The sequence below is a fragment of the Phocoena sinus genome, chromosome 21 (assembly GCF_008692025.1).
Source record: "Phocoena sinus isolate mPhoSin1 chromosome 21, mPhoSin1.pri, whole genome shotgun sequence".
NCBI classification, from domain to species: Eukaryota; Metazoa; Chordata; class Mammalia; order Artiodactyla; family Phocoenidae; genus Phocoena; species Phocoena sinus.
In genome coordinates this window covers 35,702,198-35,718,611 of record NC_045783.1, presented here as the reverse complement: position 1 = coordinate 35,718,611, position 16,414 = coordinate 35,702,198, and the positions used below count along the sequence as shown (strand labels likewise).

Genomic DNA, 16,414 nt, shown 5'->3' with positions numbered 1-16,414 from the left:
AAGATAGCCTAATCCTCACCAGTGTCATGTGCCCTCTCAAGGTACGCTGAACATGCTCTGTTCTTTACCCTCTGTACCTGAGGCAGAGGTCAATAGGTCTAATGGCTTTTACTTAAGTCAAACTTTTAAAATGTTTTAAAATTACTTCAGCCATTATTCTCATAACTTTTCTACTCTATCCTATAATAAAAGGAGTCAATTCTGCCTTTCTCTTCCTTAGTTTTTCATTTTGATTTACATCTTCACAGGCTGATGGAGAGGTAACACTATTAGAATATATACATATATATTTTTTTTCTATTATCCTTTTTGAGTTTTATCTTTTCCTTCAGAAATACCAATTATCTTTATATTGGATTGTCTTTGACTGGTTTTATGTCTATTAACTTCTCTCTAACTCTTTAATGGCTTTATCTCTTCATTAAAACCATTGAGTATTAAGTTTTCCTTCTACATAAGTCATTTGATATTATGCTATATATATATATTCCCCTATTGTTCATAATTACTTATATATTATCATTGTTGTTATTCTTAATTAGTTTCCTAAGTTATAAATAGTGCTTTTGATAATGCTGTGTTACTTTATCACCTCATTTTTTTGGCTTTTTGGTATGAGTCCATTTTAAATGTTCTATCTCTTCAAGTACCTGTGAAGAATATCTTTCCATTGTTCAGTTTATGTTTCTTCTTGAGCTGGTTGTCATTTCCCCCTATATTTTGTGTATAGAACAAATTTTGTGTATAGAACAAATTTCTGATCCCCATCTCACAGTATATTTGCATTCTGTTTTTTCATCATATTCATGCATGTATAGTTCTGTCTCCATCTTTTATTTGTTCCTTGAATGAAATGTGACTGGTGAGATGTCTGGCTGGAGTGGACCTTGGACTCTGCAATCTTTCCAGTGGAGATGAGGGAAGATGACTGAAGACAAGAGATATTTTGATGGCTGGTCTTCTGTATGGATGGTTCTTCGTCCTTTCTGGTGACACCATACACTAAGAATATTGCCTTATTTTTCTGCTCCAACATCCTCAATTATACTTTACACCTAAAGGAAGACAGGGGCTACCATTACATACTCGTCTTTTCTGTGTTTGGTAAATCTTGTAGTAGCAATCAGGGGCCTGAGACAGGGTTCACCCCTCCTTGCTGATTGTATGACAAGTATTCATCTGGTCTGTTGCGTCTGAGCTCCCTGCTGGTGACTTCCACAGTCTCCAGGCTTAGAACCCATCCGTTTTGCTCCCATCTCCCATCACTGTACATTCACTTCTCTTCTCTGTGCAACCCAAATGGCCATTTTACTCCTGTTTTGTGATTTTAAAATACTCTTCATATTCATGTCCCAATGAGAACTACTGGCCTTGTTTTCAAGAAAGAATATGATATATTTAAAACTTTTTTCTTTTATTTCTACAGAGTGAACTAGGAAGAAGAACTATCCTAAGTCTTCTGAATTAAAACTGAGACTCAGTCTACATTGAACTTCCTCAGAAAGGTATGCTTTTCTGAGACATCTCAGCTGGATCCCTAAGTGTGTTCACTCTCCCTCCTTTTATTCTTTTCTTATATTTATGATCAAAGAAAATGAAATGGTATATCAGTGCACATCTAAATTATAAGTCAATATATAAACTTTGCAGTGTTTTCACCCAGTTTTATCCTGACAACTACTTTCTAGTGCCTCCATATTTCACCTTCTATCTAACTTCAGTAGTACAAAATCTCTTATATTTAGTCACAGAATATGCAGATATAATTTGGTTATAACATGTTGCTTGCATCCAGACCCTGGCTTCTTCTCAATGAACTTGAAGTTACTAAATTCTAAAGTAACATAATATTTTTTTAACATCTTTATTGGAGTATAATTGCTTTACATTGTTGTGTTAGTTTCTGCTGTATAACAAAGTGAATCAACTATATGTACACATATATCCCCATATCCCCTCCAGAGGAACAAAGAAAAATCTTTAAAATCAAAATATAGCTTTAAAAAATATACATTAATATCCAAATAAAAAGTTGTTGGTTAACCCAGAAATGAAATGGCCAGGCAGTTACAAATCATATTGCTTTTGTTCCACATCACCTGCCCTCCTTACTTACCCAGCACTGATTCTGGATACAGAAGCAGAAGAGGGTCTGTGGTGGTCTGGCTAAGTACCAGTTGTTCTCTTGGTGTCTGAGTCGTAGAGTTTTTGGCTTGTGCTGATGCATGTAAAGATGAGAAGAAATGAAATAAGCTTAAGAGATTTGGAGGATATCAGATTGCAGACATCAAGAATAGAAAAAGTTGAAACACTAGCAAAATGGGAAGAATAACCGATCAAAAAAGAGAATTAGGTGAATCTGAAAGAAAATGACAACAGGAAGGACAACAGGAATACATAACTTATCACCATAACCTAGGGGCAGGGCCTTTTGTAACCTCGCACCTCAGACCATGTCATCTTATCAATGGTAATGCACCACTGTTTACATCAGTGTTCACACTGGATTATGACTCTGGTATCAGGGGACAGAAACATTTCCTATATGAGATTTTACAAAATAAGGACTTTTTTATTTTTTTCTGGTTCACCTTACAATAAAGTCAAGATATAGCTTAAAACTTGATTTTTGTCTTTTCTCATCTTTCCTTTTCCTGCTTTTCATTCCTCAACTCAATAAATTCTTTGTTGATATTATTCTTCAGCACGTTCTCCTAGTAGATTTGAGCAAATATCCTACCAGGTTCTGGCCCTGCAGTAGAAGCATCTGCTTAGGTTTCAGCAAAAGTTCCTCAACAGAGTATCATTGAACTGACTTGGACCACATGCCATCCACGTGCAAAACACTGCTCCTAGAGAAAATGTGCTTTGAATTGCGCCTACCCTGGTCATATGTCTATTCATTCAGCTCAGTATGTACAGCTCACTCTCCATACAAGCCAGACATAACAATTTGATGATTGTGCATTTTGCCCAAACTGCAGCTTCCCCTACTGCCTTCTTACAGTGATTACTCATCTCCGAGTAAAAGACAAATGGTCAGATCTCATCTCAATCCATGCTTCCACTTACTCCCTCTGCTCCCTTCATCTTGTCTTCCTTGAATGTTCTTTGGAAACTCTAGGCAGGTTCCAGTTTAGGGCTTTTTTTTTTTTCTAACCCTCTGTCCTTCTTCCTAAATTGTCCCCTCACATTTGTGGACATGGCTCATTCTCTCACATCCTTAAAGTCATAGTGAAGCTTCCTCTGCCCACCTTATTGGAAACTGAAGCTCTCTCTGTGCACATCTTATCTACCTTCTTTGCTTTATTTTTCCCAGAATACTTATCACTATCTAAGAAATTCATGTTTTTAAAATTCATTTAATTCACTGTGTCATACCAGACCCCACTAAATTGTAAGATTCTTTAAGATTAGCAACCACTAGGTCAGTAACATATACATAATAGATTTTCAGTAAACTATTTATTGAATAAATCAATAAATCAGTTTGTGAATGAATATGAATCTTTGAGTGGGGAAATTTGTGTAAGGTTCAGTTGAAGAAGATATTGAGTTGGTCAAGTACCATGAATGAAAGTACTATATTATAATTCTCCTGTTTGTATTAGAAACTGTTTGTAAACTCTATTTTAATTGATAGCAACTTGTACCTCTCCTTATTCATCACCAAAAAAACTACATGTAAGGTCTTTACCATTTTACTCATCACTTCATCTGGATTTCCAACTTCTCATGCTCAAAACATGGAAGAAGTGATAATACTTTTCTTTCAGGGTTACTCGCACCATTAACTGAACTTATGCATGTGAAAGCCACTAATACACTAAAAGCACACACAAAAAAAGGCTTATAATTACAGTTATTTATAACCATTGTTTGTGTTTACATGTTTAAAATACATTTGTTATCATTAGGCTAATCAAAGAAATTCAAGTACAAGAGTAATATTTTTGTTTTGTTTTCCTTGCCTTAAGGAATCATGAACATTGAAGCATATTTTGAAAGAATTGGTTATAAGCACTATAGGAACAAGTTGGACTTGGAAACATTAACTGACATTCTTCAGCACCAGATCCGAGCCATTCCCTTTGAGAATCTTAACATCCATTGTGGGGAAGCCATGGAATTGGGCTTAGAGGACACTTTTGATCAAATTGTGAGGAGGAACCGAGGTGGGTGGTGTCTCCAAGTCAATCATCTTCTGTACTGGGCTCTGACCACAATTGGTTTTGAGACCACTATACTGGGAGGGTATGTATACAACACTTCAGCAAACAAATACAGCGATGCCATGATTCACCTCCTGCTGAAGGTGACCATTGATGGCAGGAACTACATAGCTGATGCTGGATTTGGACGCTCTTACCAGATGTGGCAGCCTCTAGAGTTAATTTCTAGGAAGGATCAGCCCCAGGTGCCTTGCATCTTCTGCTTGACAGAAGAGAGAGGAATCTGGTACCTAGACCAAATCAGAAGAGAGCAGTATATCCCAAACCAAGAATTTCTTAATTCTGAGCTCCTGGAAAAGAATAAATATCGGAAAATCTACTCTTTTACTCTTGAACCTCGAACAATTGAAGACTTTGAGTCTGTGAATATATACCTTCAGGAATCTCCAGCATCTGTCTTTACAAGCAAGTCATTTTGTTCCTTGCAGACCCCAGAAGGTGTTCACTGTTTAGTGGGCTTCACCCTCACCTACAGGAGATTCAATTATAAGGACAATACAGATTTGGTAGAGTTTAACACACTGAATGAAGAAGAAGTAAAAGAAAATCTAAAAAATATATTTAATATTTCCTTGGAGAAAAAGCTTGTCCCCAAACATGGTGATAAATTTTTTACCATATAGTGTAAGCAGTAAAAATGGTCTCAGTATTACTTCTGGTGCTGTAAATTTTATTATAAAAAAGTTTAAACGTCTATAAAAGTAGAGAGAATGAAATAATAAACCTGCATTTGTTTATCACTCAGTTTATCAGCTATAAACTAGAGGCTTATCATATTTTCTCAATGCTCCCACATTATATTGAAGAAAATGCTAGATATCAAATCATTTCACCTTTAAAAATGTCAGCATATATAATTAGATAACATTTAAGAAAACATAACCATATATCTTTTCAAAAATAATAATAGCAAAGATGTTTTAATGATGGCCTATGGTTTTCTTGAGGAAAAAGTGATTTATGCTAGAAAACTTTCCACATTGGTTAATGTTGATTTCATAAAACATGTTTACCTATAACTCAGTAACTAGAACCTTGAGGGAAACTTTTTTATTAAATTCTACCAGTGTATATCCAATGTCATATTTGTGCAGAAATACCACATGTATAATGGGATTATAATTCAACCAAAAAGAAAGAGACATGACATTGTTTCCAAATAACCTAATATTTCTCAAGACAAAGTGTAAACCAATACTTGTTAGCATGTGATCAAGTACCAAGAGAGGGACACCACTAATAATTTCTTACATGGCTCTTTTTGCAACCACAGATCTTCAAGTACCATTTTTCTTAATATGGGAACACTACTATTTATAATTTTCAAATTTTGGAACTCAGTATTTTTGCTTAAAAGTAATAAGTACTGCAAATTTAAAAATACTTATTATCTAAAAACTTCATATTAGAAAAGTATGTTAAAACATGTTGGCCAATACAATATCAGTCATAAAATTTTTGTTTGGCAGAGTTAGGTTATTATGGGGTTTCTTTTTTTGTTTTTTCCCTGCAGTAGAGTCTTCCTTGAATCCTCGTTCTTGTCTCCCAGCTCTATTCTTTTACTTCCTTTTACACTTTGTTGTAAGAGAAAGAGTATGTGCTTCAAAGTATACAGTTCTGAGTTCAAATCCTGTGGACACCAGGTGAATTAATTGATGAATCTGTGGCTCCCATTCCTCAGGGATAAAATGGGGACAATACCTATATAAGTGCCAAACCTAAAGCACCATCTTCCTTCCCTCTCATTGGCCTTGTTCAGCTCTGCTGCTATCTTGCAGCATGGTTAGGTCATGTATGGTACTGTTGGACAGAAAGGATTTTCTCACATTCTGAAAAGACAATGCCAAGGGAGGAGATGTAGGCAAGAGATACATTCCAGATCAAAATGTGGCTCAAGAGAGGACCTTCAAGATGGTGGAGGACTCAAATATGGAGGTCACCTCCCCACAAATACATCAAAAATATATCTATATGTGGAACAACTCCTACAGAACACCTACTGAACACTGACAGAAGATCTCAGACTTCCCAAAAGGCAAGGAAATCCCCACCTACCTGGCCGTGTGGCTGACAGGGACTTGGTGCTCCAGCAGGATGTCAGGCCTGAGCCTCTGAGGTGGGAGAGACAAGTTCAGGACGTGGGACCAGCAGAGACATCCTGACCATACGTAATATCAATCACTGAGAGTTCCCCAAAGATCTCCGTCTCAACACTAAGAAACAACTCCACTCAATGACCAGCAAGCTGCAGTGCTGGACACCCCATGACAAACAACCAGCAAGGAACACAAACACATCCATTAGCAGAGAGACTGCCTAAAATCATAAGAAGTTCACAGACACCCCAAAACACACCACCAGACATAGTCCTGCCCACCAGACAGACAAGATGCAGCCTCATCCACCAAAACACAGGCACCAGTCCCCTCCAGTGGGAAGCCTACACAACCCACTGAACTAACCTTACCCACTGGGGGCAGACAAAAAGACCACAGGAACTACAAGCCTGCAGTCTGCACAAAGGAATACACAATATGTTAAGCAAAATGAGAAGAGAAATATGCAGCAGATGAAAGAGCAAGGTAAAAACCCACCAGACCAAACAAATGGAGAGGAAATAGGAAATCTACCTGAAAAGAATTCAGAGTAATGATAGTAAAGATGATCCAAAATCTTGAAATAGAATGGAGAAACACAAGAAACGTTTAACAAGGACCTAGAAGAACTAAAGAGCAAGCAAACAATGATGAACAACACAATAAATGAAATGAAAAATCCTCTAGAAGGAATCAATAGCAGGATAAATAAAGCAGAAGAACGGATAAGTGACTTGGAAGATAAAATAGTGGAAATAACTACCACAGAGAAGAATAAAGTAAAACGAATGAAAAAAATTGAGGACAGTGTCAGAGACCTCAGGGACAACATTAAACGCCAAAACATTCGTATTGTAAGGGTCCCAGAAGAAGAAGAGAAACAGAAAGGAACTAAGAAAATTTTTGAAGAGATTATAGTTGAAAACTTCCCTAATATGGGAAAGGAAATAGTTAATCAAGTCCAGGAAGCACAGAGAGTCCCTTACAGGATAAATCCAAGGAGAAACATGCCAAGACACATATTAATCAAACTATCTAAAATTAAATAAAAAGAAAACATATTAAAAGCAACAAGGGAAAAACAATAAATAACACACAAGTGAATGCCCATAATGTCAACAGCTGATCTTTCAGCAGAAACTTAGCAAGCCAGAAGAGAGTGGCAGGACATATTTAAAGAGATGAAGGAGAAAAACCACAACCAAGGTTACTGTAACCGCAAAGATCTCCTTCAGATTTGATGGAGAAATTAAAACCTTTATAGATAAGCAAAAGCTGTGAGAGTTCAGCACCATAAAACCAGCTTTACAACAAATGCTAAAGGAACTTCTCTAGGCAAGAAACACAAGAGAAGGAAAAGACCTACAATACCAAACCCAAAACAATTAAGAAAATGGGAATAGGAACATACATATCGATAATTACCTTAAATGTAAATGGATTAAATGCTCCCACCAAAAGACACAGACTGGCTGAATGGATACAAAAACAAGACACGTATATATGCTGTCTACAAGAGACCCACTTCAGACCTAAGGACACATACAGACTGAAAGTGGGGGGATGGAAAAAGATATTCCATGAAAATGGAAATCAAAAGAAAGATGGTGTAGCAATTCTCATATCAGACAAAATAGACTTTAAAATAAAGACTATAACAAGAAACAAAGAAGGACACTACATAATGATCAAGGGATCAGTCCAAGAAAAATATATAACAATTGTATATATTTATGCACCCAACATAAGAGCACTTCAATGAATAAGGCAAATGCTAAGAGCCATAAAAGGGGAAATCGACAGTAGCAAAATAATAGTAGGGGACTTTAACACCCCACTGTCACCAATGGACAGATCAATGAAAATAAAATTAAATAAGGAAACACAGCTTTAAATGACACATTAAACGAGATGGACTTAATTGGTATTTATAGGGCATTCCATCAAGAAACAACGGAATACATTTTATTCTGATGTGCTCATGGAACATTCTCCAGGGTAGATCATAACTTGGGTCACAAATCCAGCCTTGGTAAATTTAAGAAAATTGAAATTGTATCAAGTATCTTTTATGACCACAATGCTATGAGACTAGATATCAATTACAGAAAAAAAACACTGTAAAAAATATAAACACATGGAGGTTAAATAATAAGCTACTAAATAACCAAGAGATTATTGAAGAAATCAAAGAGGAAATCAAAAAATACCTAGAAACAAATGGCACTGAAAACACGACAAGCCAAAATCAATGGGATGCAGCAAAAGCAGTTCTAAGAGGGCAGTTTATACCAATACAATCCTACCTCCAGGAGCAAGAAAAATCTCAAATCAACAGACTAAACTTACACCTAAAGCAACTAAAGAGATAAGAAAAATAAAACCCAAAGTGAGCAGAAGGAAAGAAATCATAAAGATCAGATCAGAAATAAATGAAACAGAAATGAAGGAAATGGTAGTAAAGATCAGTAAAACTAAAAGTTGGTTCTTTGAGAAGATAAACAAAATTGATAGGCCATTGGCCAAACTCATCAAGAAAAGAAGGGAGAAGTCTGAAATCAACAGAATTAGAAATGAAAAAGGAGAAGTAAAAACTGACACAGCAGAAATACAAAGGATCATGAGAGATTACTACAAGCAACTCTATGCCAATAAAATGGACAACCTGGAAGAAATGGACAAATTCTTAGAAAGGTATAAACTTTACAGACTGAACAGGAAGGAAGAGAAAATATAAGCAGATCAATCACAAGCACTGAAATTGAAACTGAAATTAAAAATCTTCCAGTAAACAGGGCTTCCCTGGTGGCACAGTGGTTGAGAGTCCACCTGCTGATGCAGGGAACACGGGTTCATGCCCGGTCCGGGAAGATCCCACATGCTGCAGAGTGGCTGGACCCATGAGCCATGGCCACTGAGCCTGCATGTCCGGAGCCTGTGCTCCACAGCGGGAGAGACCACAACAGCGAGAGGCCTGCGTACCACCAAAAAAAAAAAAAAAAAAATCTTCCAGTAAACAAAGGCCCAAGTACAGATGGATTCACAGACAAATTCTATCAAACATTTAGAGAAGAGCTAACACCTATCCTTCTCAAAGTCTTCCAAAATATAACAGAGGGAGGAACACTCCCAAACTCATTCTATGAGGCCAAAATCACCCTGATACCAAAACCAAACAAAGATGTGACAAAAAAAGAAAACTATGGCCAATATCACTGATGAACATAAATGCAAAAATCCTCAACAAAATAATAGCAAACAGAATTCAGCCACACATTAAAAAATATCAAACACCATGATCAAATGGGGTTTTTCCCAGGAATGCAAGTATTCTTCAATATATGTAAATCAATCAATGTGATTTATTATTAACAAATTGAAGGAGAAAAACCATATGATCATCTCAATAGATGCAGAAATATCTTTTGACAAAAGTCAACACCTATTTATGATAAAAACTCTCCAGAAAGTAAGCATAGAAGGAATCTACTCAACGTAATAAAGTCCATATATGACAAACCCACAGCCAACATCATTCTCAATGGTGAGAAACTGAAACCATTTCCACTAAGATCAGGAAGAAGGCAAGGTTGCCCACTCTCACCACTATTATTCAACATAGTTTTGGAAGTTTTAGCCACAGCAAGCAGAGAAGAAAAGGAAATAAAAGGATTCCAAATCAGAAAAGAAGTAAATCTGTCACTGTTTTCAGATGCCATGATACTCTACATAGAGAATCCTAAAGATGCTATCAGAAAACTACTAGAGCTAATCAATGAATTTGGTAAAGTAGCAGGATACAAAATTAATGCACAGAAATCTCTTGCATTCCTATACACTAATGGTGAAAAATCTGAAAGAGAATCTAAGGAAACACTCCGTTTACCATTGCAACAAAAAGAATAAAATATCTAGGAATAAGACTACCTAAAGAGACAAAAGACCTGTATGCAGAAAACTATAAGACACTGGTGAAAGAAATTAAAGATGATACAAAAAGATGAAAAGATATACCATGCTTTTGGATTGGAAGAATCAACATTGTGAAAATGACTCTAATAACCAAAGTAATCTACAGATTCAATGCAATCCCAATCAAACTACCAATGGCATTTTTCACAGAACTAGAACAAAAAAATTTTACAATTTGTATGGAAAAACAAAAGACCCTGAACAGCCAAAGAAAATTTGTGAAAGAAAAACGGAGCTGGATGAGTCTCCGTGACTTCAGACTATATTACTACAGTAATCAAGACAGTATGGTACTGGCAGAAAAACAAAAATATAGATCCCTGGAACAGGAGAGAAAGCCAGGAGATAAACCCACACACATATGGTCAGCTCTTTGATACAGGGGGCAAGAGTATACAATGGAGAAAAGACACCCACTTCAATAAGTGGTGCTGGGAAAACTGGACAGCTACATGTAAAAGAATGAAATTAGAACCCCCCTTAATACTATATACAAAAATAAACTACAAATGGATTAAAGACCTAAATGTAAGGCCAGACACTATTAAACTCTTAGAGGAAAACATAGGCAGAATACTCTATGACATAAATCACAGCAAGATCCTTTTTGACCCACCTCCTAGAGAAATGGAAATAAAAACAAAAATAAACAAATAGGACCTAATGAAACTTAAAAGCTTTTGCACAGAAAACCATAAACAAGACCAAAAGACAACCCTCAGAATGGGAGAAAATATTTGCAAATGAAGAAACTGACAAAGGGTTAATCTCCAAAATTTACAAGCAGCTCAATATCAAAAAAACAAAGAACCCAATCCAAAATTCGCCGGAAGATCTAAACAGACATTTCTCCAAAGAAAATTTACAGATTGCCAGCAAACACATGAAAGAATGCTCAACATCATTAATCATTAGAGAAATGCAAATCAAAACTACAATGAGATATCATCTCACACCAGTCAGAATGGCCATTATCAAAAAAACTACAAACAATAAATGCTGGAGAGGGTGTGGACAAAAGGGAACTCTCTTGCACTGTTGGTGGGAATGTAAATTGATAGAGTCACTATGGAGAACAGTATGGAGGTTCCTTAAAAATCTAAAAATAGATCTACCATACGACCCAGCAATCCCACTCCTGGGCATATACCCTGAGAAAGCCATAATTCAAAAAGAGTCATGTACCACAATGTTCATTGCAGCTCTATTTACAATAGCCAGAACATGGAAGCACCCTAAGCGTCCATCAACAGATGAATGGGTAAAGAAGATGTGTCACATATACACAATGCCATATTACTCAGCCATAAAATGAAACGAAATTGAGTTATTTGTAGTAAGGTGCATGGACCTAGAGTCAGTCATACAGAGTGAAATTAGTCAGGAAGAGAAAAACAAATACCTTATGCTAACACATATATATGGGATCCAAAAATAAAGTCCTGAAGAACCTAGGGGCAAGATGGGAATAAAGATGCAGACCTAGTAAAGAATGGACTTGAGGACACAGGGAGGGAGAAGGGTAAGCTGGGACGAATTGAGAGAGTGGCATGGACATATATACAGTACCAAATGTAAAACTGAAAGCCTGTGGGAAGCAGCCGCATCACACAGGGAGATCAGCTCAGTGCTTTTAGACCACCTAGAGAGGTGGGATAGGGCGGGTGGGAGGGAGGGAGATGCAAGAGGGAAGAGATATGAGCATATACGTATATATATAACTGATTCACTTTGTTATAAAGCAGAAACTAACACACCATTGTAAAGCAATAATACTTCAATAATGATGTTAAGAAAAAGTGATGTTAAAAATTATTAATTAAATACTGCTGTAGCTGCTCCCCAATTAAAAAAATATATGGCTCAAGGAAAAAATGCAGTTTGTACAAATGAGTCAAAGTCATATTGTATAATGAGTATCCTGAAACCCAATGCAGTTGTTTTGCCTTAAATACAACTATGACATGTGGTGGGGGGAGTTGGGGAAAACCCAAAATATGTTGAAAGAGACTTAGAGATATAAAATTTATCTTCCAGATTGAACAGATGTGTCTTTCTGTGCAATGTTAACATCTCTCTAGTGAAAATTAAATGAGTTGTCTCTATGGTTTAATGATTATTGACCCTGTTACTACTGCTGCTTAACAAATTGCCCTGAAACTCAGTGGTTTAAAACAACCATTTTATTTTGCTCACAAGGCCTCTGGGTCTGTACTTTAAGAAGGTCACAGAGGAATGGTTCTTTTCTGCTGTCCAACGTCCAGTCTCAGCTGAGAGAACTCCAGTGGCTCACGGTTATTTGATGGCTATGTGCTAGAAGCGTATTCACTGGCATTGTGTTGCTGAGCTGGGCCTACAAAAGGAGAACATACATGTGGCCTCTCCAAGTGGTCTGGGCTTCCTCACAGCATGGTGGCCTCAGGGCAGTTATAGTTCTAAACCGTGACTCAGAATGCTATGTTGAGGGTTCTAGCTTATAAGTTGGAAACTAAAGCAACTTTTAAAAAATTATTGTTTTCAGGTGAAGTGAAATTTGTGTACAATCACAATGTTGTGCAACCATCACCTCCATCTAATTTCACAATATTTACATTACTCCCAAATAAAACCCCAAACCCATTGAGCTGTTTAAATCACCTGTCATGACCTAGCATCAAAGTCACATAGTATCATTTTTGCCACATTCTGTTGGTTATAAGTAACTCACAAGTCCTCTGGATTCAAGGGGCAAGAACTAGACTTCACTTCTTGATGTAGAAATGGAAAGTTATGGAAGATATTCTTATGGTCATCTTTGGAAAATATAATCTGACACAGTCAACCCTCTGGTTGCAAAAATTTGCATTGAAGTCCCCTCCTATTTTGGCATTAGGTTCAAACTTGAAATCCAGGAACTTTTCATCAGGTGCAGGTGCAGATAAGGCTCCTCAGGTGCAGTTTTGTGAGTACATCTCTTTGAGTATCATTCTTCTTGATCAGAGCACTTGTAAACAATTGTGACAAATTACCTTTCCCCACATACCCCACACAAAACAGTGAAACAAGTGAAAAATGATCACTGTGGACAGTTCCATTCAGAGCAAGGTAAACAAAGAACACACAGCAGACCCCAGTCCATAATAGGTGTGAAATCCAAGGGGCCCATGTGGCCAGTTCCTTGATTAGGGCTCAGTCCTATTTCCTGTGAGTTTTTTCATTATTCTTGACCTTATTCTCTAGGCCTTTGGATTCACCACATGTCTCTGCCATAATTTTCATAAGGGCTAAAATTGACAAAAACCTTATTTTCTTATAAGGAGATTACAGTCCCATGGGAGCTAATAAACCTTTATCTAAGGATTTTCCTCCAGGGTGAGGGCAGTTTTGTCCACAGCCCTCCCAAGAAACAGCAAGACACTCTAGACTCAAGTGACTTGTGATGACTTGAAGGATGAGTATGGGTTTATGCAATTAAATATGCAGGTATTCATTAATATGATGGGGCAATGTTTCTGAAAAAGTGGTGTCCTCAGTTTGGGTACCCTGAAAACAGAGCTGTCTTCAACTTGTGACCATAACAGTGAGGTCAACTTAGAAGGTGGGACTGGAATGAAAGAATGTGAGGTAAGAAAAGAAGAATACTCGGGAGCATTGGGGTTAGATGTAGCAGTTTAAGACTCAGAGACTTATTTATTTGGGAGGTGATACCAATAAACAGGAGAGGGAACAGGGAAAGTGAGGACATGCATGAAAAGTCAGCAAGAGGGTTCATTAAGTTTGTTGCTGTGGGCAACATGAGCTAAGTGCCACTAGGACTTACAAAAGCGCATATACAAATGCCTTCCAGCATTTTCCACTAAAGAAAAAGTGGTAGGAGCATTTGTCCACTTGTTCCCATCTCCCATTGGTTGAGAGTTCCCCCAAAGGAGTTACATGAGAGTGAGCTTCTGTTGGCATCCATGGAGAAGTCCTGTGGCAAGAAGCAAGAACATCTGGTATACGCATGAGTCAGGACACTGTCAGCAGTAAGCCATCAAATGCCCACACGACTGGACTAGTGACTTGACCAAAACAGATGGTAGTGTAGGGTGGAGGGATAAAGACAGGCTGGGTATGGAGGCAGGATCCCCCAAATCTCCCTGAATTATCAGAGCAGCCAAGCTGGGATTAGTATTCAAGCTTGGAACAAATGTTTAACCATTTTTTTTCATGATTTGTAAACACTAGACATAAATGTAAATAAGAAAGAAGCAAACACACAGAGAACCTATGGAGCAGAAGAAAAGTTGTCATTTTTTTTTAACATCTTTATTGGAGTATAACTGCTTTACAATGGTGTGTTACTTCCTGCTTTATAATCAGTGAATCAGATACATATATCCCCATATGTCTAAGCTGTCATTCTAATAGTAGAAAGGTGAACTGCTAAACAGGATCCTAGAAAGAACTATTTTATCTTCCAGGTCTTTAAGGAACAGTGAGTCCATATGATGTTTTGTTAATCTCTAACAATATCCAGCAGCTTTCTCTGTCAATAATTGTGGGGAATTTTTTCTGGATGTTTTTCAGAATAATTGTGATAGTTATAGTTTCATCATTAGCACTAAACTTTCACTCTATAAGTCACTGAGATTTAGGGCTATTTGTTATGGCAGCACACTATAGCCTACGCTGACAAGTGCTTTAAAATAAATCAACACTACGTGGAGCAGCAATAAAGGGGTATGCTTTTTTTGTCTCTTTTTCCTTGACAAATAGTCTAACTCCTTTAGATTATTTTATTATTTTCCCAGATGTTAGTCATCTTCTATGACTAGCACCACATGTATAGCCAAATTACATGAAAAGAGAGATTCTGAACAGCTGCTTTAAGCACAAAAATTTGGAAGAGGATAAAATGCCTAAAGATATTTTTTTTTACACAAAAATATGTATGAGGAACTTGTGAAGTCAGAATCATGTTGCACGATGAGCAAAGCCTCTTTTCCAGGAGGTTCAGTAAATACACAGAGGTCCACATATGACTGGAGAACTGTGAAGAGAGATCTGGGGAGACTGTAAGTGTGAAATAAGTTTCCCTCCTGATGGAAGCTTAAACTAGGTTTATGGTCATCACGGACTCTGCCATATTCAATTATCAAGTAGGTGTCGAGTAAATACTTGTTGAATTAATGCATGAATAGCTTCAGCTTGTGTCTAGCAAAATGCTTGACAAATAGTGGTGCTCAAAAGTTGTTTGTTGACTGATGGCATGAGGTATAAACACATGTTTTGTTGGAAAGGAGCTCACACACAGTTTCTTATGCTGCTGGGGTCTACTTTTCCCCACTGCCACACCCACATTAAGCAGGATCCTGAATTTTTGGCCGCAGTTGCAGTAAGTGCTTCTCTGTTTCTGGACAAGGAGCTGGGCTGCCTAAGTCATACCCCACCCTGGCAAGATGGAAAGTAGTTTCCCCAAAGGGATAACGGAAATGACCAAAACTCAGGAGCCCCTTGTTTTCTCAACTCCTGGAAGTAAGGAGCAGAAGACTGTTGTATACACCTGGAACAGGTTTTGATTTTGCTTCTTATTTTTTTCTTTCTTCCATGACAAGGAGAGAGAGGCAGCACTGAAAAACAAATAGCCCTCACTGAGGAATTGGGAAAAGTTGCATCTTGGCAGGATCTTGTCAGTAACATCATTTGGTTGGTGCCAACATGCTGAGGAATGTGACAGGAAACAAAGCTGCCAGCATGGCTACTTTGGTTTTGCTGCTAAGGCCAGGACGGGATCCATCCTGGAGGCTTTAGCTGCAAAACAACTCACGAGGCCAAATACCAGCAAGCAGGCATCAGCCTCACCCTGCCTCTCAGTGGGTTTCAGCACCAGAGGCTCGGGGGATACCAGGGTAACCTCTGCCACAGGATAACCAAGAGGTCAGACCCATGACTATTGTTCTGGCATCCTTACTGCACCTTCTTCCCCGAACCCAGCAGCCGGCAGGTAGGGGTTTCTCAACCACTTGTTTCATCTACACCACTAAACTAGGAGATCCTTTAGGAAAAAGAATATCTAAGATGGAACCAGTGAATACATAGTTTTGGCAGTTAGATGCATAAATAAAACTCTAATTGTGTGTTCATTCTTCCCTG

At 37.6% G+C, this 16,414-nt stretch overlaps 1 protein-coding gene across 7 annotated transcripts in view; it reads left to right on the top strand.

The window, feature by feature from the left end:
• LOC116746861 (arylamine N-acetyltransferase 1) overlaps positions 1–16,414 on the top strand; it is an 80,968-nt gene that overhangs the window by 9,368 nt on the left and 55,186 nt on the right. For 4 of the 7 annotated variants that reach the window (XM_032618612.1, XM_032618613.1, XM_032618615.1 and 1 more), the window contains 2 exons: positions 1,427–1,505; positions 3,978–7,699. In XM_032618612.1, the coding sequence (XP_032474503.1) occupies positions 3,983–4,855 (873 nt within the window). In that variant the 5' untranslated portion in view covers positions 1,427–1,505; positions 3,978–3,982 and the 3' untranslated portion in view covers positions 4,856–7,699. Of the gene's footprint in view, positions 1–1,426; positions 7,700–16,414 lie in introns of those variants that run through there. The other 3 variants (XR_004347901.1, XR_004347900.1, XM_032618616.1) reach the window with 2 other exon arrangements.